At 36.3% G+C, this 23,377-nt stretch overlaps 2 protein-coding genes and 1 long non-coding RNA gene across 4 annotated transcripts; 2 read left to right on the plus strand and 1 right to left on the minus strand.

The window, feature by feature from the left end:
- Positions 1 to 1,065: 1,065 nt before the first annotated feature.
- On the minus strand, positions 1,066 to 1,949 carry LOC126583232 (uncharacterized). Its single transcript, XR_007609699.1, has 2 exons — positions 1,662 to 1,949; positions 1,066 to 1,574 (listed from the first exon to the last, which is right to left on the minus strand). It is a non-coding gene; the product is annotated as an uncharacterized LOC126583232 (long non-coding RNA).
- An 11,508-nt stretch (positions 1,950 to 13,457) lies between these two features.
- On the plus strand, positions 13,458 to 13,851 carry LOC126582146 (uncharacterized). Its single transcript, XM_050246158.1, has 2 exons — positions 13,458 to 13,637; positions 13,726 to 13,851. Exons 1-2 carry the CDS (start codon positions 13,458 to 13,460, stop codon positions 13,849 to 13,851), a joined length of 306 nt encoding a protein of 101 aa, XP_050102115.1.
- Positions 13,852 to 17,835: 3,984 nt separating this feature from the next.
- Positions 17,836 to 21,265, plus strand: LOC126583093 (uncharacterized). Of its 2 annotated transcripts, XM_050247389.1 has the most exons (3): positions 17,836 to 19,867; positions 19,975 to 20,347; positions 20,426 to 21,265. In XM_050247389.1, the coding sequence occupies exons 2-3, from the start codon at positions 20,192 to 20,194 to the stop codon at positions 21,185 to 21,187; spliced, it is 918 nt and encodes a 305-aa protein (XP_050103346.1). In that variant the 5' UTR covers positions 17,836 to 19,867; positions 19,975 to 20,191; the 3' UTR covers positions 21,188 to 21,265. The 2 variants fall into 2 exon arrangements, with proteins under 2 accessions (XP_050103346.1, XP_050103345.1); XM_050247388.1 differs by having other exon boundaries at positions 17,836 to 20,347.
- The last annotated feature ends 2,112 nt before the right edge of the window (positions 21,266 to 23,377 follow it).

A 23,377-nucleotide genomic window follows, 5' to 3' on the forward strand; every position in this document is an offset into this window, starting at 1 on the left:
AAAAATGAACAGAGTCAGGACCCTATGGTTCCTGCTCTGATACCATGTTGAGTTTTGGTTTCAATATTTGTTGTATATTTCATCATGAAGATTACAAGAGAGTGAAGGCAACTCTTATAAAGAGCCAAAAGAAAGCTACAATAGATTGTAGGATAACTACAAAAACACAATCCCTAAAATCTGCCCTAACAAGTGGAAAAGCAAAAACCAAATTACAAGTAAAGAAGCTTTTACAAGCAACTAAGAAAGGATGATGTAAGGTGAATGACTAGCTATGGAAAGTGATTGGTGAATGACAAGTTGTAAATGACAAGCTATGGAGAGAGGTTGATGTAAGGTGAATGACAAGTTATGGAAAATGATTGGTGAATGACAAGCTATGGTGAGGATGACAACTCATACATACAACCCATCCATACAAACTGGTTTCAATATAGTAAGTACAAAAACTCAATATGCCTGCTTCATTACAATATCAAATTGAAAGAGGACCACGTTGACATGTGGGTTTCTGAAGAAAAATCTTTCAAAAAGTTGCACACTATTGTTATTCCTTAACCAAGGTTGTCACCTTTGGGCTTTACAATGAATAATGAGCTCCTCGTGGTTCATAATTCATGGAGTTTAGACCAAAAAGAACTCAAGGTCAAGGATACTTACGTTGAAAGTATGTTTGGTTTTATGTAATCTCGAATCCGAGAAGGTTATTGCAACCGGAATCACGTTGGCACGAAATTTCTGTGGTGCAGATACTTACGTGGAGAGTCTGATCTTACTCAATGATTGGAAAGGAACGACTTAGAATATCATGCATCTCTCGGCTGTTGCGTTTGAAAAATGTTGCTTTAATGTCTGAGTTGATTTCAGGAATATTGTTTCTTTAAATGATTTTTTGGGTGTTTTAGAAACATAATCATGCATTTTATGTGTTGATATATATTTTCTATTGACAATTTATCATAATACATGTACTTTTATGTGGTGTTCCATGTTTTAAATTTCAAAATTAGATTATATAACTTCTTAATTATGAAATAGAAATTGACAAAAAAGAAGCGACAATGCTAAGGCTAATTTTAGGGTCTTTCCTGAATTATATTGAAATTTCCCTATTAGACTCATCACAGTTGGTTGTTACATGATAAAAAAAGATGGAAAAACCACCCGTTGTATCTTCAAGAAGACAGTAAAGTTTTTCTCCACAATTTATAACCAACATTCCGTAACACCAGAGGTCGAAGAATTGAAGTTGTACAGACAACCAACAAAGATCCGTTTTAACCAAAGTTTTCTAAATGTTCTTCTATAAAAACCGACTCTCACCTCTCCTTAACACATCCTTCACCTCTCTGGCTCCCAACCCCTGAAAACCTTTCTCTCTCTTAAACCCTAATAAGGTTCTCTCCGTACAATGGCACGCTCCACCAGCGTTGTTCTAGTTCTAATGGCTGCTCTTTTGGTGGCCTCAACAGGGGCACAATCCCCTGCATCGTCACCATCCAAGTCCCCTGCGGCGACTCCATTGAGCAGTCCACCTAAGGCTGCATCTTCTCCTACTCCATTGACCACTCCACCTGCTGCATCTCCTTCTCCATCGAGCATAACACCAACAACCTCCCCCTCTTCATCCAGCACTTCACCATTAAATGCTCCTTCTCCACCTGCTGCCACTCCTTCTCCGTCGAGCACTCCACCAACAACCGCTCCCTCTTCATCCAGCACTTCATCAGAAAATGCTCCTTCTACAGCCCCAATCGCCAACTCTCCACCTTCTCCTCCCTCATCTGCCCCTGTACTATCTCCGGAGATTTCTCCCTCTTCAGTCAGTGGAGAGGCTCCTGCACCCGCCCCTGGCGGTGCCGTTGTGAATAGATTTCCTTCGTCGGATCTCTGGCCGTTGGGGTTTTGGCTGCTGGAGCCTTGGTCATGTGAAGGACAATCAAACTATAAATATAACTACAATATTGGTAGCCTATCGGTTTTCAAGAGCAGATCCCATGCGAAGATCCCATACCAAGGGGTCATTCCCCCTCCACTTCAAATCAAAGCCGAGCGTATACATGTCAAATTGATTTGGAATTGCAGCCCATTGAAGTTTAAAACACTGCACTCGACAGTTGGCCCCTTGTAAAAATATGTTTGTTCTATCACTCAAAAACAAATAAGGAACACTTTAGATGCGGTCCTTAACTATCAATATTCTTTTATTGAAACCTTGTTAGTTTTTAGTTTTTTATTGAGATCCCTGACATTAATGTAATAATGTAAGTTACTATATTTTTTTAATTAAAAAATAAAAATTTAAATTTGTAATTGTTTATATTAATGAGATTTTAAATAAAACCCATAATTTATGGGATTAAAAATAATAAAATATAAATTATACTCTCTATTATATTGTGTGTGTGTGTACATATATGTATGGGTACATTAACCAAAATTAACAAAAAGAGTTATTGTACCAAAACATGGATACATTCTCAAATCAACGAAAAAGAATGTACCCATATAAGTTTAAACATGGATTAAAAAATTTGAATGGATTTTATATTAAAAAGGGTACATTTTACATATAACAAATTGATATATTTGAGAATGGGTACATTTAAGATTAAAAAAATTAAAAAATTATATGAATGGGTACATTTAAGATTAAAAAATTGAGAATCTTTTATATATATAAAAAAAAACTAATAGGTACAAACTTAATTTAATTTAATTTTTTATTATTTTGGAAATGTTTGAATTGAAAATTAATTAGAAGTTTAATAGAGGTGTGAGTATTAAACCCTAAATTAATTACTAATTTTTATATTAAAAAATTATATAATAAACATGTAAATTCATTATCACATTAATACTAGGTACTTGAATCAAAATTTGAGAACTAATAAGGTCTTAGTCAATGAACAGTAAAAACTAGGGACCGGATACTAATTTTTCCAAGAAATAAACAAGCCTTTGTTCTAATATCTACATTATTGCCCCAGCGGCATATAGTTTTTTTTTTTTTTTTCATTCTATTTTTTATTATGATTATTGTAGTTGAGCAGTAATATGCATTGATGATAGCGAATAATGAAAAGATTTATTGAGAGAAAATTTAGAGAGAATTGTTAATTATTCTGAAGTTATTATCTCTTGGCCTAATTGGATTATTAGTCCGTGGTGATAGAGTAATTGAATGATAACCCATGTGGTAAAAGAACTTGGATTTAAGCCTTTGTGGTGAAGTCAGTTAGGATTTAGGCCCGAAATTAAAAATTCCGTAAACCATCCATTAATTATTAGTACGTGAGGCACACACATTAGGCTAAAATGGAACTCTCCGTTTACTGTTAGCATGTGGGGCTTACATGTGAAGCTAACTTTATCTTTTTAGTCTCACTGTGAGCCTCATGTGCTAACAATTAACGGAGAGTTGATAAAATTTTCAATTTTGAGCCTAAATCCTAATGGACTTCACCACATGGGCTTAAATCCTAGTTTGTTTAACGTAACGGCTATCTTCCAACTACCCTATCACCACGGGAACTATTAAATCAATTAAGCCTTTTCTCCTTTTGTCTTAATCATTAACTAGTGAATTTCTTCGTATTAAATACTAGGGTAATGCTAGAGAGACTAAATTTTTCTACCAAATTTTGTAAACCAGGAATAAGTGGATTATTACTTAAGTGTTGATTAACGTGTTTATTTTTTTATTGATGACACATTATTTGATTTGTAAATTTAGTTTAAAATTTTGGTCTTCTTAGCATTATCCTAAATACCAAGTAGATGTTGTAAGAAAAAGTACCAAGCTCAACTAAAAATAGGAAAAGTATCAAATTCAACTAAAAATTTTAAGATAGGGCACAAATAATTTTAGAGTTACTTTCTACTCCCAATTATAGTAAAAAAAAGAACAAAGTTATTTTTACACCCACTATTATTCCTAAAATAGCCTTAACAGTCTAATATTGTTTTTTTTTTCTTGAATCCACCTACTATTCCGTTCACTAAAAACTCAATATTGATGAATTTAAGAACTGCACAAGAACTTTGTTCAATCAAAGTTCTCTTCAATATTAGATGTGATATGAGTTTCAAACACTGTAAGGAAGCAAAAACTTAAATCTTGGGTCTTTCAATTGGTTTTGAGTTAGGTTTTGAGAAGCGATGGTGACACAACCCGACCGAAGTCGAGATGTGTTGGCTGTCACGTGAGCGTGACGTAGCCTTGTGCGCAAAGCGAAAGCGATAAAGAATAAGGAAAAACGAACAATTTAAAACCAAGCAACTAGCAATTCCCGTTAAGAAAGGATGCTAGTGAGGGTCTAAGTGTATAAATACACTTTCAGAGCAATAAGAACATCTAGTTGCAGTCAAGTAGGACAATTACTAAAATACAACACCCGAAGGTGAATCCTACTCTTTCGGGTTCTGTCAGAACACCATTGGATTCCTCGTGGCCACCAAACTTGGCTTCCTAAAACCTGGAGGGGCAAAAAACAAAGTTGAGTGGGTCAGTAAAACACATTTACATGCAAACCTTATTTTCCTTGAAATATACTAACCTCTCGCCGTAAAACAAGTATAGTTTTTCCTAGAATTAAGATATAAGAATATACATAAATAAATATATGTAATTATATCATTTCAATCATGCTTAACATAATCATAAACATATGTATGCGATGCCAAGATATAACAAAGTAAGCAATTCAGGTAAGAATAAATTCATAGAAATATGATATGTTAGCCAGAACCCCTATGGTAGTCTGTACGGCTGAATTCATAGCTCAAAGTCAATCTAGCCGGAGTCACTACAATGACTTGTACGGCAATATACTGCACATAAGTCGGAACCACTAAAAAGGTCTGTACGACAAGATTGGGTGTACTATAGTTATGCTCAATTTTACTCTCTCATAATAGCCGGGCGATAAATCGCTAGTCACCTACGAGTCGAAACCATAAATAAGGTATGTACGAAAAAACGGTGCACTTAAGTTGGATCCAATATGAGCATATAGTACGGGAGGTGACATAAATAAACAGGCTTGTATCATATCTCTAACTAAATCATAATCACCCTAGGTGCAGTTTTATGAGCTCAACATTATTCAATCACATATCACATCATCGACAATTCACATAACCAAACATAACTTACCTGAGCTTACCTGAGCCTCCACAGCACCACATTTATATATATATATATATATAGCACCACATATCAAATCATACCCGAAATATAAATGCATATGCATGGCATTTATGGCATATCATCATTTAAACACATTTTTTTGGGAAACTATGAAGTGTGTGTGTATATATATATATATATATACTGAAATTAACTACCCACTCGCTGATATGTAGCTGGGTCGTAACCCCCGTGCCTAGCCTGGCTACGCTCGTCTTCCGAATAGGTCTCGCCTATAGGAGAAACAACTATATAAACGTCACTTTAATGCACATACACCAAACCATGTAATAACTTCTCATACATAGCTCAAATTGGGTATATGAATATACCATAGTGACCTACACAATGTCACGATCACCCAGGAATTTTTAAAATAATTTTCTGACTCCGCACGAGCCGCCACGCGCAGGGAATCCTGACAGATTCTACAAACAGCGTCAGGAATATTCCTCAGAATATTCCGTTAAACCCAATGGAAACCGCTACTCTTAACTGACGGCGTCAGAATATTCCATCAAGACTGACATTCCGTCGTCTATTTCCTAAATCCCCAGCTACCGTCGCCATCGCCAGAATCTGGGGATTTCGAAAAACCTTATTTTCTCTCTCGATTCTTCACCATTTTCTATGAAATTTGCACCAATGGAAAGCTAGAGATGAGGAGAACAACGTTATACCTATTTTAGAACCTGTAATCCACGAATTCTTGCAGAAGCATTTCGAGAAAACCAGCCAACTTCGAAACTAGCTATCCTAACGTCCAATTTCTTTAAACGAAGTACTCCAAGCTTCGTAAGGACTTCCTTAAGCTCCCTGTGAGCTTAGCATTTCCAAAAACACATGTTTTTACGTTAGCATGAACAATGTTCAATTCGGAGATTCTTGGTTCACTAGGTTTTCGAAGGTTTTCATACCTGAAACTGGTATGGATGAGCTCGTGGTGAGGAGATGAAGACAATGCAACCAAGCATGATCTCGATCTGTGCGTGAATGGGTAAGTTTGGTGCTCATCTGTAAGAATGAGGAGGAGAGAGAGAGAAAGAGTGAGTCTAAGAGAGAGGGCATGGGAGTGAGAGAGAGAAAGTGAGGTGTAATCAAAATTTAGCCTTTCTTAGTTCTTAAGTGGTTCCCAAAACTTAGGAAATCATAATTAAATCCAACTTAAATACAAGTCATACACCACACAACTTAACGTCCAAGGGTAAACTAGTAATTTCACGTCAACGAAAATTATTTTCCAGAACGGGCTGTCACAATCTACCCACCTTATAAAATTTCGTCCTCGAAATTTACATAATCCATCTAATTCATTAGTAACCATAAAACAACCTTGGATACATCTCTCTCATTCGATCATCTGACTCTCACATAGCTTCTTCCACTGAATGATTTCTCCACAAAACTTTTACCAAGTACACTGTCTCATTTCTGAGGATTTTTTCTCTTTCCACTCCAATATAGTCACTGTTTCGTCACCATAAGTCAAGTTCGGATTAATCTCCAAAGGCTGAACCAAGCCTATAAGTAACTTCACCGACTCGCTCGATGATCACATAAGGTCCGATGTACCTAAGACTTAACTTGTCTTCCATTTCGAACTGAATCACACATTTCCAAGGTGATAATTTCAAAAACATCCAATCACCTACATTACACGAACGAGAAGTGGCTGCATCAATCCAAAAAGTTTCTTCCTTTCAGCTTTAATTTGTAGACAATTGGTACACTTACTAACATATTCAGCAATTTCTCTTTTCATACCAGGCCAATGATAAAATGGTTGATTGGTATGATACATTTTAGTATCTCTAGGATGCATTGCATATGCTGAAATATGCGCTTTATCCAAAATTGCTTTCTTAATTCCACATCATTAGGCACATACATCCCGTTCTCTTGCATAAGCATGACATCTGATTCTCCAACTCTGAGATTTTTTTTTTCTGTCGTTTCTTGTCTCGATTAACTCTTGAATTTCTTCTTCAATCCTCAGGGTATCGAGTTTACGATCCACTAAAATTGGCGTGACCTATAAATTAGCCAATAGAGCTTCTTCTCGTTCTTTCACCTTAAACTTTACTCCAGTAGATCTAAAATCCGCAATAAGAGAAACATGGCAAGCATATCAAGCATTAATTCTCACTGAGGTCTTCGTACTAAGTGCATCAGCAACGACATTCGCACGATTACCCTGGTCGTGCAATCATAATCACTAAGCAACCTATCCATCTTTGTTGCCGAAGATTAAGATCTTTCTGAATAAATATATTGGAGACTCTTATGATCTGTAAAAACCTTGCACTTTTCACCTTAAAGGTAATGTCTCCAAATCTTCAAGGCAATATAATGGTTGCTAATTCCAAATCATCAGTAGGGTAATTCATCTCAAGATGTTTCAATTGTCGTGAATCATAAGCAATCACTCTACAATGTTGCATCATCACACATCCAAGACCATTCAATGAGGCATAACTGCAGACCACAAAATTATCACCATCATCTAGGAGTGCTAAAACAAGTGTATAAGTGAGATAATACTTCAGCTGCTCACAACTTTGCTCACAACTTTCATCTCACTCAACCTTAATCTCTTCCTCGTCAATATCGTTACTGGCAAGACAATGACTGAAAAATTCCTTAACAACTGTCTATAGAAGCCTGCTAAGCCAAAAAGCTTCGTACCTTAGTCACAGTTCGCGGTTGTTCCAAATCCTCCACCGCTGCTACCTTTTAAGATCCACTTGGATACCTTGAGCAGATATCACATATCTTGATTCATCCAACATTGGCATTTACTAAACTTGACATACAACCGATGTTCTCTTAATTTCTTTAATACCAAGATAAAATGTCGAACATGGTCCGCTTTCGACTTAGAGTATACTAGAATATCGTCAATGAAAACAATAACAACCTGTCTAGATATTGCTGGAATACTTGATTCATCAAACCCATGAAAATAGCAGGCACATTCGTCATCCGAGTGGCATCACCAAAAACTCATAAAGACCACAACGATTCCTGAAATCAGTTTTAGGGATGTCCTCACTGCTAATCTTCAACTGAAGATAACCAGTCCTTAAATCAATCTTTGAAAACACACAGGCACTTCTAAGCTGATCAAACAATCATCAATGCGCGGCATTGGATAACGGTTCTCAATCGTTACCTGATTCAATAGCCTATAATCAATGCATAGCCTTAATGTCCCGTCTTTCTTTCTCATAATAAAACTGGGGCTCCCCAAGATAACATACTAGGTTAAGTGGAACCTTTACTAACCAATTATTGCAACTGAATTTTTCAATTCCCTTAACTCAGCAGGAGCCATTCTTTAATATAAGATTTGTACTTGGAAAAAAATCAATAGTGAATTCCACATCTTTATCTGGCGGCAATCCAGGTAACTCATCTAGAATTACAACAAGAAAATGTCTAACCACCTACTCAGAGTAGCATCATTTAGCACCATAAGAGTTAAGTATCCTTGGCAGCTTTTTCATAACAATCTATTTACTCTCATAGTAGAAATAACGACATGTCTCATTCCACTTTGCTCATCCACAAAAGTAACCTCCGGTGATCCAAGGCGATGAAAAGTAACTGATTTCCCGTAGCACTCTATATTGGCACGATCATACTTCAACCGATATGTGCCTAGGATAGCATTGAAATCCACCATATCTAAAGGGATGAGATTCACTGACATACTACATCTTCTACCATCAATGGACACCCTGAAAACACCATACTAACATAGAATGACCTTCCTGCTTACTTGCTTAACGGATCCAACGAATAAGTTATTAATATTATGGTCTGCAGCCTGCAATACTAATAACTCACTGTTGTCTTGATAAGCAAGTAACAATTCCCAAGGGTGCAATATTACCATCTTGTCCTTCATTGGGAAATACATATGCACGTTTCGATCGTGCTCCTTCACTACTTTCTTTGGCAACATCGTCAATAATATAAAATTTCTGCATCACAACCAATGAACTCTAGCAAAGTGATCAAAATGTTTAACGTACCCCTGATCACATCCGAATGATTCTAAGCATCTTATAATGATATGTAACTAACATGTCCCTGGCTTATTGTCGTCCCTTATGACCTCTATTAGCTTGATTACTTCGCCCCTGCACACCACAGCTTAACTGACCATAACTACTAGATCCAGGAATCTGCTAGATCCGCACTAGTTGTGAAGAAGACTGTTGGGCATCTACTGATTATATGGACAATTTGCAGCTCTATGTTCCATTGTCCACATGTAAAACATCCACTGCTTCTTCGTCTACACTCTCCAAAGTGTCTATTATTGTACCTACGGCACAAAGTACATTTCCTTTACCAATATATCCCTACTTCAGGGATCTGGGACCTCCAGTGAATCTACCACCTCTTCTCAAACCAGTAGCACTAAAACTTTCGCTAGAAGAACTAGAGTTAGTTCCACTTCTTTTGAAGCTCTGAGTTTTACGAAGTCCTTGAGATGACTGACCTTAACTTTCATCATTTTTCCTTTGATTCCCATTCTTTTCCTCTTCTTCATCACTATCGCTGAACATATTCTCTTAGTCTTCAACAAAATCTCGTAAAACTCCTGGTAAGAAGTACAATGGGTAGTGGTCGCCAAAGAACACCACATCTTCTTATTACTCGGCTTAAAATGACGTAACATCTCAACCGGATTAGTAGCAACATCCAAATGGTAGCAAGACAAGTCAATAAACCTTCTATAATGCTCATTCATCGTTACTTTTCCTTGTCTCAAATTTGTAACTCTTGTTTCTTACCATTCATATATACCGAAGGAATAAATCTTTTCTTAACAACTCTTTAAACAATTCTCAATCAGCAATTTCCTCTGGCATCAATTGATGAACCATCTATCCTTACCAGGATGCAGATTCAGTACTCAGAACCAAGTAGTTGTCTCGATCCACCTTTCCAAAAAAAAAAGATTCCCTTGACTTAGCATAACGCGGAACGTCTTTTCCAATGATTGAGCCATCGCTCTGCTCCCTCAAGTCCTTCATTTTTCCATAAAATGATTTAGTTTCAACTTAAACAAAATAGCCTTGAGATGAGTCCTTTGGAAAGGACTGATACTAAACTGAATCACCCTAGCAATAGCTTCCCTTATCTGGGCTATATCGAGGAAACTAGGATCATCAGAACGATGTGGCTCTCTACGAGGCGATATAGTTCTAACAGAAGACACTAGGAAATTCTCAAGATATACATGACTGCAACCTAGGCTCTGATACCAAACTGACACACCCCGACCGAAGTCGATACGTGTTAGCTGTCACGTGAGCGTGACGTAGCCTTGTGCGCAAAGCGGAAGCGATAAAGAATAAGGAAAAACGAACAATTTAAAACCAAGCAACTAGCAATTCCCATTAAGAAAGGATGCTGGTGAGGGTCTATGTGTATAAATACACTTTCAGAGCAATAAGAACATCTAGTTGTAGTCAAGTAGGATAATTACTAAAATACAACACCCGAAGGTGAATCCTACTCTTTCGGATTCTGTCAGAACACTGTTGGATTCCTCGTGGCCACCAAACTCAGCTACCTAAAACCTGGAAGGGTGAAAAACAAAGTTGAGTGGGTCAGTAAAACACATTTACATGAAAACCTTTGTTGCCTTGAAATATACTAACCCATCACCGTAAAACAGATATAGTTTTTCCTAGAATTAAGATATAAGAATATACATAAATAAATATATGTAATTATATCATCTCAATCATGCTTAACATAATCATAAACATATGTATGCAATGCCAAGATATAACAAAGTAAGCAATTCAAGTAAGAATAAATTCATAGAAATATGATATGTTAGCCGGAACCCCTGTGGTAGTCTGTACGGCTGAATTCATAGCTCAAAATCAATCAAGCCAGAGTCACTACAATAACCTGTACGGAAATATACTGCACATAAGTCGGAACCACTAAAAAGGTCTGTACGACAAGATTGGGTGTAATATAGTTATGCTCAATTTTACTCTCTCATAATAGCCGGGTGATAAATCGCTAGTCACCTACGAGTCGAAACCATAAATAAGGTCTGTACGACAAGACTGTGCACTTAAGTTGGATCCAATATGAGCATATAGTGCGAGAGGTGACATATATAAACAGGCATGTATCATATCTCTAGCTAAATCATAATTACCCTAGGTGCGGTTTTATGAGCTCAACGTTATTCAATCACATATCACATCATCAACAATTCACATAACCAAACATAACTTACCTGAGCTTACCTGAGCCTCCACAGCACCACATTTATATATATATATATATATATATATATATAGCACCATATATCAAATCATACCCGAAATATAAATGCATATGCATGGCATTTATGGCATATCATCATTTAAACACATTTTTCTGGGAAAATATCAAGTGTGTATATATATATATATATATATATATATATATATATATATATATATATATATATATATACTGAAATTAACTACCCATTCACTGATATGTAGCTAGGTCATAACCCCCGTGCATAGCCTGGCTACGCTCGTCCTCCGGATAGGTCTCGCCTATAGGAGAAACAACTATATAAACGTCACTTTAATGCACATATACCAAACCATGTAATAGCTTCTCATAAATAGCTCAAATTGGGTATATGAGTATACCACAGTGACCTACACAATGTCACGATCACCCAGGAATTTTTAAAATAATTTTCTGAGCCCGCACGCACCGCCACACGCCGGCCAAGGCACGGCAATACGCGCGGCCACGCACAGGGAATCCTAACGGATTCTACAAATGGCGTCAGGAATATTCTTTAGAATATTTGGTTAAACCCAACGAAAACTGCTACTCTTAACTGACGGCGTCAGAATATTCGGTCAGAACTGACGGAATATTCCGTCGTCTTTTTCATAAATCCCCGGCGACCGTCGCCGTCGTTGGAATGTGGGGATTTCGAATAACCTTATTTTCTCACTTAATTCTTCACCATTTTCTATGAAATTTGCACCAATGGAAAGCTAGAGATGAGGAGAACAACATTATACCTGCTTTAGAACCTGTAATCCATGAATTCTTGCAAGAGAATTTCGAGAAAACTGGCCAACTTCAAAACTATCTATCCTGACGTCCAATTTCTTTAAACGAAGTACTCCGAGCTTCGTAAGGACTTCCTTAAGCTCCCTGTAAGCTTAGAATTTCCAAAAACACATGTTTTTACGTTAGCATGAACAGTGTTCAATTCGGAGATTCTTGGTTCACTAGGTTTTCGAAGGTTTTCATACCTGAAACTGGTATGGATGAGCTCGTGGTGAGGAGATGAAGACAATGCAACCAAGCACGATCTCAATCTGTGTGTGAATGGGTGAGTTTGGTGCTCGTCCGTACGAAGGAGGAGAGAAAGAGAGAGTGAGTCTGAGAGAGAGGGCACGGGAGTGAGAGAGAGAAAGTGAGGTGTAGTGTGTGGACCAAATCTCTCCAACCAATCAAAATTTAGTCTTTCTTAGTTCCTAAGTGGTTCAAAAAACTTAGGAAATCATAATTAAATCCAACTTAAATACAAGTCATACACCACACAACTTAACGTCCAAGGGTAAACTAGTAATTTCACGTCAATGGAAATTATGTTTCACAACGGGCTGTCACAGATGGTGCACCAGATAGATCAGTGAGAGGCGGGCATTAGTAGGAAAAACTATTAGCGTGATCGAATTTTACGCGACAAAGTAAAATCCGTCGTGCAAGGGTGTTTTGCGCAACAACAAGAGAGCTTCCATCTCACAAGGCTGGTGAAATTTGCGCAACAAAGACCTTTGTCTTGCAAGAGAGTTTGCACGACGAAAAAAAGGTATTCGTTGTGCAAACTTAGTAAGAAAACTATGGGGAATTTTTCTTTTTGGCACAAATAAATGCGTGACGAATATTTTCCCCGGAAAACTTTGGGCGACAAAGACTTCGTCACGCAAAGATCCTTCAGTTTTTTGGGCAGAGTGTTCAATGCATGAGAATCAGAGGAACACTTGCGCGACGAAGTCTTCGTTGCACAAGTTGTTGTTAGTTTTGAATCAAACAATTCAGTGCATGTGAATCAGAGGAATTTGGACTGGATTTAGTATAGGTCTTTGCACGACAAAGCCTTCGTCACGCAAAGGCCCTAACATTCCTATAAATATATGCTTCTGCTCTCCTTATTCTTCACATTTATGTTCTTCTTATTCTTCACAATTTTGTTCATGCTGGGATGAAGGATAAAAACAAGGATCAGAGCGTGCCCACCGCCAACTCGAATGATCCACGACAGCTTTTTGAGTTCGCACATGCGATTGCTGTGGCCATGGGGAATAATTATCCTACTGCTGAGTGGCGTTCTTGGAAAAATGTGCCTGAGAATGTGAAGAAGGTGGTGATAGATGAATTATTAGTAAGTATATTGTTCATGGATCAATAATTAATTTTGTGAAATTTGTTGTTATATGTTAGAATTAATTATTTGCATATATGTGTAACAGTGTAAGTACACTCTTGATGATGATACGAACGAACAATTAATGAAGTTGATGGCATATGCGTTGGAGGGAGGTTACAATCAGTGGCGTTATGAAGTCTTGCAGAATGGACCAGGACCATCAAAATAGTAGTTTTAAATTTATATTTTGTATGACAATATTTAAATTTAAGGTTTCATTTTTTCATAAGTTATGTATTTTGACTTCATTAGGTTTTAATTCCTGTTTGGTTATCTAAATAATTGAATGGAATATAATATTAATTTATTTAAGGTATTAATTGAATGAAATATAATATCAATTTATTTAAGGTATTAATCGATTGGAATATAATATCAATTTATTTAAGGTATTAATTATTTAATATATTAATTGAATGGAATATAATATCAATTTATTTAAGGTAGTAAATATTTTTAGAATACATATTATAACTAAAAATTTGTTTGTAATTATGAAGTTTACGTAAACATAGATATCTATGTTTACGTAAACTTCATAATTACAATGGATTTGTTTCGTCACTACAACGTTTGCGCAACAAACCCTTTGTCAAGCAAAAGGCGTTCAATTTTAGGTCAGCGTATTTGGTGCATCTAAATCAAAGAAATAAATACCGTATTTACTGTAGATGTTTGTGCGACAAACTCTTCGTCGTGCAAAGTCCCTAACCTTCCTATAAACAAGAAGAAAATAGTTGCTGTATAGGTCTGACACACTTATGGTGGGAGCCGTTACCGAATCACTGCTAACAAAATAATAGGGGTTGTGAAGTCATATAAGCGCGCCAACTTTTGGTTCGATGTAGAAGCATTGCTGCGTACCAAATGTGCTGCGAATTGGGAGTCTTGGAGAGCCATCCCCTATGAGCTGAAAATGCACATGATTGATAAGTTAGTTGTATGTGTTAATTTCATTAGTTAAATAAAAATTATGTTTGTTAAATATAATATAATAGTGAGATTTTAATTTATTAATTTTTGTACAATAGCCTAATTGGGACATTGACAAAAGTTACCCAAATCTGATGAAGGCTATCGACAATGCGTTCAAGTCAAGATTCCGAGAGTGGAAGTTGGATAACAAACACGCTGCAGCACTACAGCAAGAACCAAAAGTACCAACAGATGAGTAGAATAGGTTTTCTTATTTTAATTTTATTGCTTATTGGATAATTAGATATGAATTTTAAGATTTTTAGTATGAAAAATTTTGATTAAATATGTAGTTAATGTTTATTATGAATAAAATTAATGCATTTTAATAAACATGTATATTAATAAAATATGCACAAATGGTATAATGAAATAAGTTCTTATTTATGAAATATGTATGTGGTTTGAAAAAATTTGAAGATTAAATGGAAAAAAAAATGTATGGAGCCCAAAAAAATATATATATATGTGGTTTCGAAACACGAATGTTTAAAAAAAATAAAAAATGTGTGACAAGCTGTGTTTCGTCGCACAATGGGTTTAAAAAACGTGGGAAAGTGTAGTTTGATGGCACCCAAAAAATTGAAGCCCAAGGTTTTGCGCGACAATGGTTTCGTCGCGCAAAGTTTTCCACTTTTATGAACTTAACCAGATTGCAGGAAGGCAGAAGCTGCAAAACAATTTCAGCAGCTACCTTCCCCTGGTGGAATTTCCCACAATTTAAGGTATAATTTTTCTTAACTAACTTATTTAATTTCCATTCATTTAAATTGTGGTGTGTGTAGTTTATTGGTGTTGTGAGTTTATGTATTTGTATACAATCATTTTTGTATGGATGTACAAAAAATGGTTTGCAATGTTCATATGAGCTTAGTTTCACGTTTGATAATCTGTTGGATTTCGCGAATGGATGCGAAAGCATGACTGCAGTCCAATTAATTCTTGAATTGTCCCAAAATTTTGGACAGTTTAAGATTGCACATTTACATGTTGTATTTTGCATTTCAAGCATTAGAGTTTGAACGTGGGAAATGTGGTAGCATCTCTTTACGTTTTTTTGGTACATCGTAGTTTTTTGTATCTACGTCGTACACTTGAAGAACTGCAGGGAGATGCTGTCGAAATTTTCCCACACTCAAACTCAAATGTGTTGGAATCATAAATTACAGCACATAATTGTGCATTCTTGAATGAGATAGGACTTATATCAAAGGCATAAGGTGGCATGTCATAATTGAAGTTGTTGTAACCCTTGTAAAAAAAAATTTGTTTGCAGGTGAAATGGACAAACAGTGGATACATAATCCTAACATATATGTTGATGATTATTTGGATGGAATAAATCAGTTCATCAATTTTGCAATTGCAAACAACTGTAGTTTAACTCAAATTTGGTGTCCTTGTAGAAAGTGTAACAACTTAATGATTGAATATTTTGAAATTGTTCGATACCATTTAGTGAGAAATATAATGATGGAAACCTATACTACGTGGAATCATCATGGAGAACAAATACAATATGCTTCATCCTCCCACATTACCCGAGTAGTGGATACAGTTGAATCTGTTGTGGAGCCGAATAACCAAGTTATGGACATTATCAATTATGCTTTTCCAACCTCTAATTCGAATACGAATGTGGATGTAGAAGATGATGTCCCTCCCACCATGGACAATGAAGCCTTCGAAAAATACAAAAAACTATTAAAAAGTACCAAGCAAGAATTATACCCCGGTTGCGAAGGATTTTCGGTGCTCACGGCCATTGTTGAGTTGATGCATGTAAAAACAAAGTTTCATATATCGAACCAGTGTTTTCATTACTTTTTTGGGGTTTTCAAGAGGATGCTTCCGAAGGAAAATTGCCTTCCTAAAGATCATAAAAGTGCAAAAAATGTGCTAAGTGGTCTTGGATTGAGATATGAAAAAATTCACGCATGTAAAAATAATTGCATTGTTCTACAAAGAGAATCGAGCGTTGGATAAATGCACTGTATGTAATGAGTTGCAATTTAAAATGACATCTCAAAATAGAAGAATGAAGATTCCACAAAACGTTATGCGTTATCTCCCATTAAAGCCCAGGTTGCAGCAATTGTATATGTCGACGCACACTACAAGCGACATGAGGTGGCATAAGAACAGACAAGTGGATGACGATGATATGAGACATCCTACTAATGGAAAGGCCTAGAAAGAGTTTGATTGGCTGTACCCCGAATTTGCACGTGATCCCCAGAACGTTAGATTGGGACAACAAACGGGTTTAATTTGTTCGAGGTTCTAAACCAAAACCACAGCACTTGGCCAATCTTCGCAATTCTGTATAATTTGCCGCCTTGGAAGTGCATGGAAAAAGAATATATGATGATGACGTTGTTAATAACTGAAGATCCCGGCACGTGTATTGATGTGTATTTACAACCGTTGGTCGATTAACTAAAAGAATTATGGGAAAGACGTATTCCCACGTACGATAAATCTACTGGGAAGATGTTCACTTTGAGAGTAGCTATGATGTGGACTATAACCAATTTTCATGCTTACGTTATAATGTTTGGGTTGAGCACTAAGCGCTATTATGCATGCCCAGTTTGCAAAGAAGACACGACGTCTAGTTGGCACACGGAAAAAGTTTGTTGCTTAAGGCATCGTAGATGGTTGTTGTGGGACCACGAGTGACGTCAGAATAAAACAGCCTTCTTCAATAGCATAGAGCTTTGGCCAAGACCCAGAAAATGGTCCGGCATTGAAATTTTGGCTCAAGTGAATCGGTTAGATTTTACTCCGTTGGGCAAATCTGAAATAGGACAAGACCAGACACACATCTAAACTAGACACACAAGATGAGGTTGTTCGAGCTCCCGTACTGGTCCAAATTAAAGTTGAGACACAACATCAAGATAATGCATGTTGAGAAAAATGTGTTTGATACACTGGTCGGAACTATACTAGACATCGATGGAAAAATAAAAGACACAATAAAAACTCAGATTGATTTGGAAAAATGGGCATTAGGCCAGGTTTGGATGATGAGGGATGGAGACATAGCCAAAAAGAAGCTTGCATCGTTTTCGATGAAATCGGAAAAGAAGAAAGAGTTTTTGCAGTTTCTATCTTCTGTAAAGTTTCCAGATGGGTATGGTTCAAACATCGAGCGTTGTGATAGACGCATATTTATGCGACTTAGTTAACTAGTTTTCTTGCATTTACGTTATTAGTTCTTAGTTATTTTAGTACTTTAAGCCATTTTCGTGTGTTTGTAGGTCCAAAGGGTTAAGGTAGCAAGAAAGTGCATTTTGGTGCATTTTGGAGCAGTTTTGAGCTTGGAATGGATTACTTATGATATGAGCAAGATGGATGGACGAATTTGAAGAAAAAAGAGGCTAGGAACATGCTAAAAATCTGGTGAAACAAATACAAGTTGCAAGAAGGGATAAATTTCTAGAAGGATTGGCCAAAACTTCACTCAAAACCATGCATACCCCATAAAATTCATCAATGCCGTGGCCTTCCCTTTGTTTTACTTCCACCAGATTTTTTAGTGATGATGCAATGCCTATCTCACTATGACATTTGAGTGGATGATGTAATGCTTAACTCACCATGACATTTGAGTGGATGATGCAATGCTTAACTCACCATGACATGTGAGTGGATGACTCAAAACCTACCCTCACCAACAATTCTCCACCTTGCCATGCCTTACCTACTTCATTCCACCAGATTTTTGCATTAAACATGTCCATCCTCTTCCTATAAATACCATGGCAGCAACCTCATTCAAATCATCCAGAAATTAACCATTCTCCAAGCCTTTCCTTGCCTCTCCTACATATCTAAACCCCTTCCCATCCATTCCTCCAAATAACCAACCCTTCAACATCATTCCAACCTTGTTGTTGCGGCAAGGAAGGAGTAGGAGAAAAGTCCTTGGACGCACTTGCTATCCAACATGGATCGTTGGAACGTTTAGGTGCTTTCTTCCCTTTGTTTTTCAATGTTTAAATTTGTTTATCTTTGTTTTGTAATAATGAGGAACTAAACCCCCCTTGGCTAGGGGGGGATTCGAAATACATGTTTATGCTTGCGTTATGATTTGATTACTTCTAATTGCGTTTCATAAGTTGTGAATTCAATTTACTTATCTATGTGAATTACATTGATTTGTGTGTGTTGGTTGAGAGTGCACGCTTAATTATCATGCATAAATTGAATGCTAGGATATAAGGAAATTTCACCTAATCGTTATGGAATTATATTCACAAGTAGTAAAGGTTGATGATCTCAATCGCGTTAAGTAAATTCTTGGCATAAGTTTCATGCAATCATAGTAACAAGTGCTTCGTTAATGCTTATGGTTTTCATAGAATTTAATGATTCTTGCTTGTATCTCTATTATGCAATCATGTAGGGGACTTGTGGGGAATGTTTTGGGTTGTCGTATGCAATCATCCAATTCAATAACGTTAGGAAAATCTGAAGGTTAATTTAAGCGGACCTAATTAACTTGGGGCGTTGAGAATTCATGGTTTATTGAAATGCAATTGGAAATCGTTTTGTATGCAAGTATAACATGTGTGGAGATGAAACCCTTAGCTAGCCTTCCATTATCCATTCAACCCAAAATTGTTTAAAATCTATTTAAGTTTTTAGTTTATTCGTTTTTACTTTCAACTTCACCAAACTCAAATCCCCCTTTTACTTTCTTGTTTTAAAATCTTTTGTTTACATTTTTAACTTTGTTTCTTTTTGTTTTTTAGTCAGTTTAGAGGTTTTAGCAAGCCCTCCTAATCCCCGGTTTAGAACGATCCCTACTTACATATCTATACTACAATTGTCAAAAAGAGGGTTTAATTTGTGTGCTTATATTATTCGCATCACGTTGCTCAAACGTGGATGGAGGAAAATTTTCCTATCTTAAGAGTCATGATTGTCATGTCATACTTCAACGCTTTCTCCTAGTGGGAATTCAACACCTTTTTCCCGAAGACATGGTGAAGCCGATTATGTTGTTGGTGAGATATTTTTCTCAATTAACTGCAAGATCTTTGCGTAAATCCGATGTGAAATAGCGTGCAATGATATTATTGAAGTGCTATGAAAGTTTGAACAAATATTTCCTCCAGCCTCCTTCACAAGCATGATCCACGTGATGATTCACTTCTAGTCGGACCCGTCAACTATCGATGGATTTATCCAATAGAAAGGTATATAATTGCCATAAATATTTTAGTTCGTGATCTATGTATAATTTGACTAATTTTAAACGATAATTTCTTTATTGATGCAAACTACTGGGTGAATTAAAAAATAGTGTACGAAAAAAGGCAAAGCCCCGAAGGATCAATCGTGGAGGCAATGGTCGGATTTAAGTCTCTTACATTTTATGCAACGTACTTACAAGACGTTGAGACTACATTCAACCGACAGCAACGCAATAATGACAGTGGTGTGAGAAATGAAAAACTTTATGTCTTTGCCCAAATTGCACGACCTTCGGCGAACCAATCAGAGGGAAGTCATTTGACAAAATGGACATAGAGGTAGCACATTGGTTTGTACTTAACAATTGTGATGAGACAATTACCTACCTAGATGAGCATGAAGAGTTGATGAAGCGGGAACATCATTCACATTTATATGCCAAAAAGCATTGTGAATTGTTTCCTCGATGGTTTTGTAAAAATGTAAGTTGTTCATGTTTTGAGTTATTTGCATAATTGTAAATGTTAAACTAACACGACAATTTTTTCTCATTTATTTAGGTGAAGAAATTGAAGGAAATGAATTCACCCACTTACACTGAAGAATTGTACAATTTGGTGATTGGGCCCTTAAGCGCAGAATTGTACTCTGGTTGTCATGTAAATGGCATCAAGTTTTTGGCAACTGATCACGATGACAAGCTTTGTACGCAAAATAGTGGGGTACATGTCTCAGGTGGGGGTGACATTGCAGACATTGATTTCTATGAAAAACTGACAAGTGTTGGGCAATTGTTTTACAAAGACCGATGTCAAGTTATCCTATTTAAGTGTCGCTGGTTTGATACAAATCCACGTCGGGTTGGAGGTGTTAAGCGAGACGATGGTTTGCTATCGGTCAACACTAACAGATGTTGGTATAACGACGACCCCTACATTTTGGCAATAATGGCTAAACAAATTTTCTATATAGATGACCCAAATGACAGGAGGGGATGGAAAGTAGTTCAAAAGATTAAGCACAGAGATCCTGCTAGCAATGACGATTATGTTGATGTTGCTAACCAACAATTGGAGGCTTCAACGACACTTGGTACAGATACACTACGGGATATGACTATTGTACAAGAACTGTATCAGGTAGCCGGAGGTCCTATTATCGAAATACCAATCAACTCCATTATGATTGACCTCGGGGATCTACCGCTATACAATGCACCCGAGCACGTGAACAACAATGTTGACATGGCTACAAACGAGGAGGAATGGGAGTCTAAATATGACAATAATGATGATCTTTATTCTACTTTAGATGAAGATTAATGAAAAATTGTGATGTAAATGTAATGACATGTATTGAATGGTATTTATTTTGTATACAAACAAAAGTTTCATTTAAAATTTGTAACAAAATTAATTAAAAAATATTTATTTAATTGTTTAAACCAAAAAGTAAATTAAATTTATAGATTTGTGTAACGAGGTTTTATAAATCTTTATCGAGCAAATATTTTACAACTTGTTTTTTTTTTAACTGGTGGCACAACGAAAGTTTAAACACCCTCGTCGCACAAACATGTAAAAATTTGATTTTTTTTTGCCAAAGTTGGGCGCAGTTTTAATTCCGTGTCTTAACTCTCTCTCTCCCTCTCAAACTCCCTCAATCTCTCTCGATTTTGTCTGATTCTCTCAAGCTCCTCTCTCCCTCTCTCTCCATCTCTTGCTCGATTCTCTTAAGCTCCTCTCTCCCTCTCTCACACTCTCTCTGTTTCTTTATCTCTCTGACAATCTCCCTATCTGCCGCACTCCGACGCCACACCCTCTCCCCACCGCCGCAACATTACTAGGTAAGCACCCAATAATTACAACATTTAGGGATTTAGGGATTTAGGGTTAAATTTTATGTTGAATTGTTTTAATTACAACTTTACGGATTTAGGGATTTAGGGTTAAAATTGGGTTGGAATTAAGGGATTTAGGGTAAAATTGGGTTGGGATTTAGGGAATTGGGAATCCTGGGTTAAGGATTTAGGGTTGGAATTGGGTTTGAATTAGGCATCCTGGGTTAAATCTCCATGCATGTAGCTATACATTCATCCCAGATTGTAAACCAGCCTATAAAATTAAAATTCAAGTGTTGATTGAAATTTTATTTCTTGCAATAACTTTGTCAATTTTATTTCATGATTCATAGAGTTTGGATTTGAACCATGTTGTTTCGGGTTTATGTGATTGAATTGTATGTTGTGGCTTCTTGTTTGTCAAAATCATTGTCAGTTGATAAAATCTTAATAGATGTTTGTTGTTTGTCAATATCATTGTCACTTACTAAAATCTTCACTTATGGGTGTCTTGAATTTTATGTTGTGCTTGTGGTAAAATTAGGGTTCAAGTTAGATAGGACTACATACTTTGGACTTTATTGAGTTGACATTGTTTTATCATTTTAGCATGTGTGTTGAATTGAGCCGTGACTGTTGGCTGGTGATCGCATGATTTTGGTGTCAAAATACAAACGTGAATGAAGTTGATGTCTGTTTTTGGTTGTAACTTATAATCATATGGTTTTGCTTGTTTTGTGTTTACCATGAAAGGATTTGATGCTAAACCGATGTAGCATTGTATGGATTGATTTGGTGGTGTGTAATTTTTGTTGCAAACAGTTCCATACCAACTCTTTCGTAGATGATTTTCAATTTTTCATGTGTTGTATGTTTGAAAAGAAGTTTGACATTTATAGCGCTACCTAGTTTCCTTTGAATTTGGTCAATCTAATATTAGTTGTCTACTGTTTTTGGTTGGATTATGAACATCATCCATTTTAGTTCTTCGTTTAGTCTCCTTTCATATATTTGAGTGGTTCTTTCTTGGATTTTATTAACTTTGTAGATCATTGAAACTAAGAATTCATTTCTTCTCTTACCATTACTTACTATTGCATTCTTACACTCTTGATGCATTCTAATGCTTCATTCATCATGACAGGCATTAGAGACCACTTCTCTAATAAAGGAGTTAAACAGTTTACCGAGCAACTGAGCAACTTTTCTAGTACTAAAGGATATTGCACGTATGCTTACTTTTTCCCATTGCTATATGTTATCCTTCTAGAGCTAATTGCTCATAGTTTATTCATCACATTGTTTTTAACAACTTTTATATTTGTTCATGTCAAGTTCTGATCCTGATATTTATTTAACAAATGGTGTTGCCTTGTTGAATTTATAGAACAAGATATTGATGACCTTGTGAAATTGTGCTTTTTTTGGTTTTTCTTTTTGGTGGTTTGGTGGAGTATAAATAGGGAAACTTATAAAGAAGACACTGTATATGTCCAAGTAGTGCTCTCAGGATACACAACATGGGAAGAAGCATTCAAATAAGTCTTCAGGTTCCTAGCACACTCCTGCACTGAAAAGAAACCTCATCACATAGAGTTTTTGTTAGTTTCTTCTCATAGTTATCTTTCAAAATCCATAGTTTGTACATGTAGATAACCATTAATATATTTAG

The sequence above is a fragment of the Malus sylvestris genome, chromosome 9, assembly GCF_916048215.2.
Source record: "Malus sylvestris chromosome 9, drMalSylv7.2, whole genome shotgun sequence".
NCBI classification, from domain to species: domain Eukaryota; kingdom Viridiplantae; phylum Streptophyta; class Magnoliopsida; order Rosales; family Rosaceae; genus Malus; species Malus sylvestris.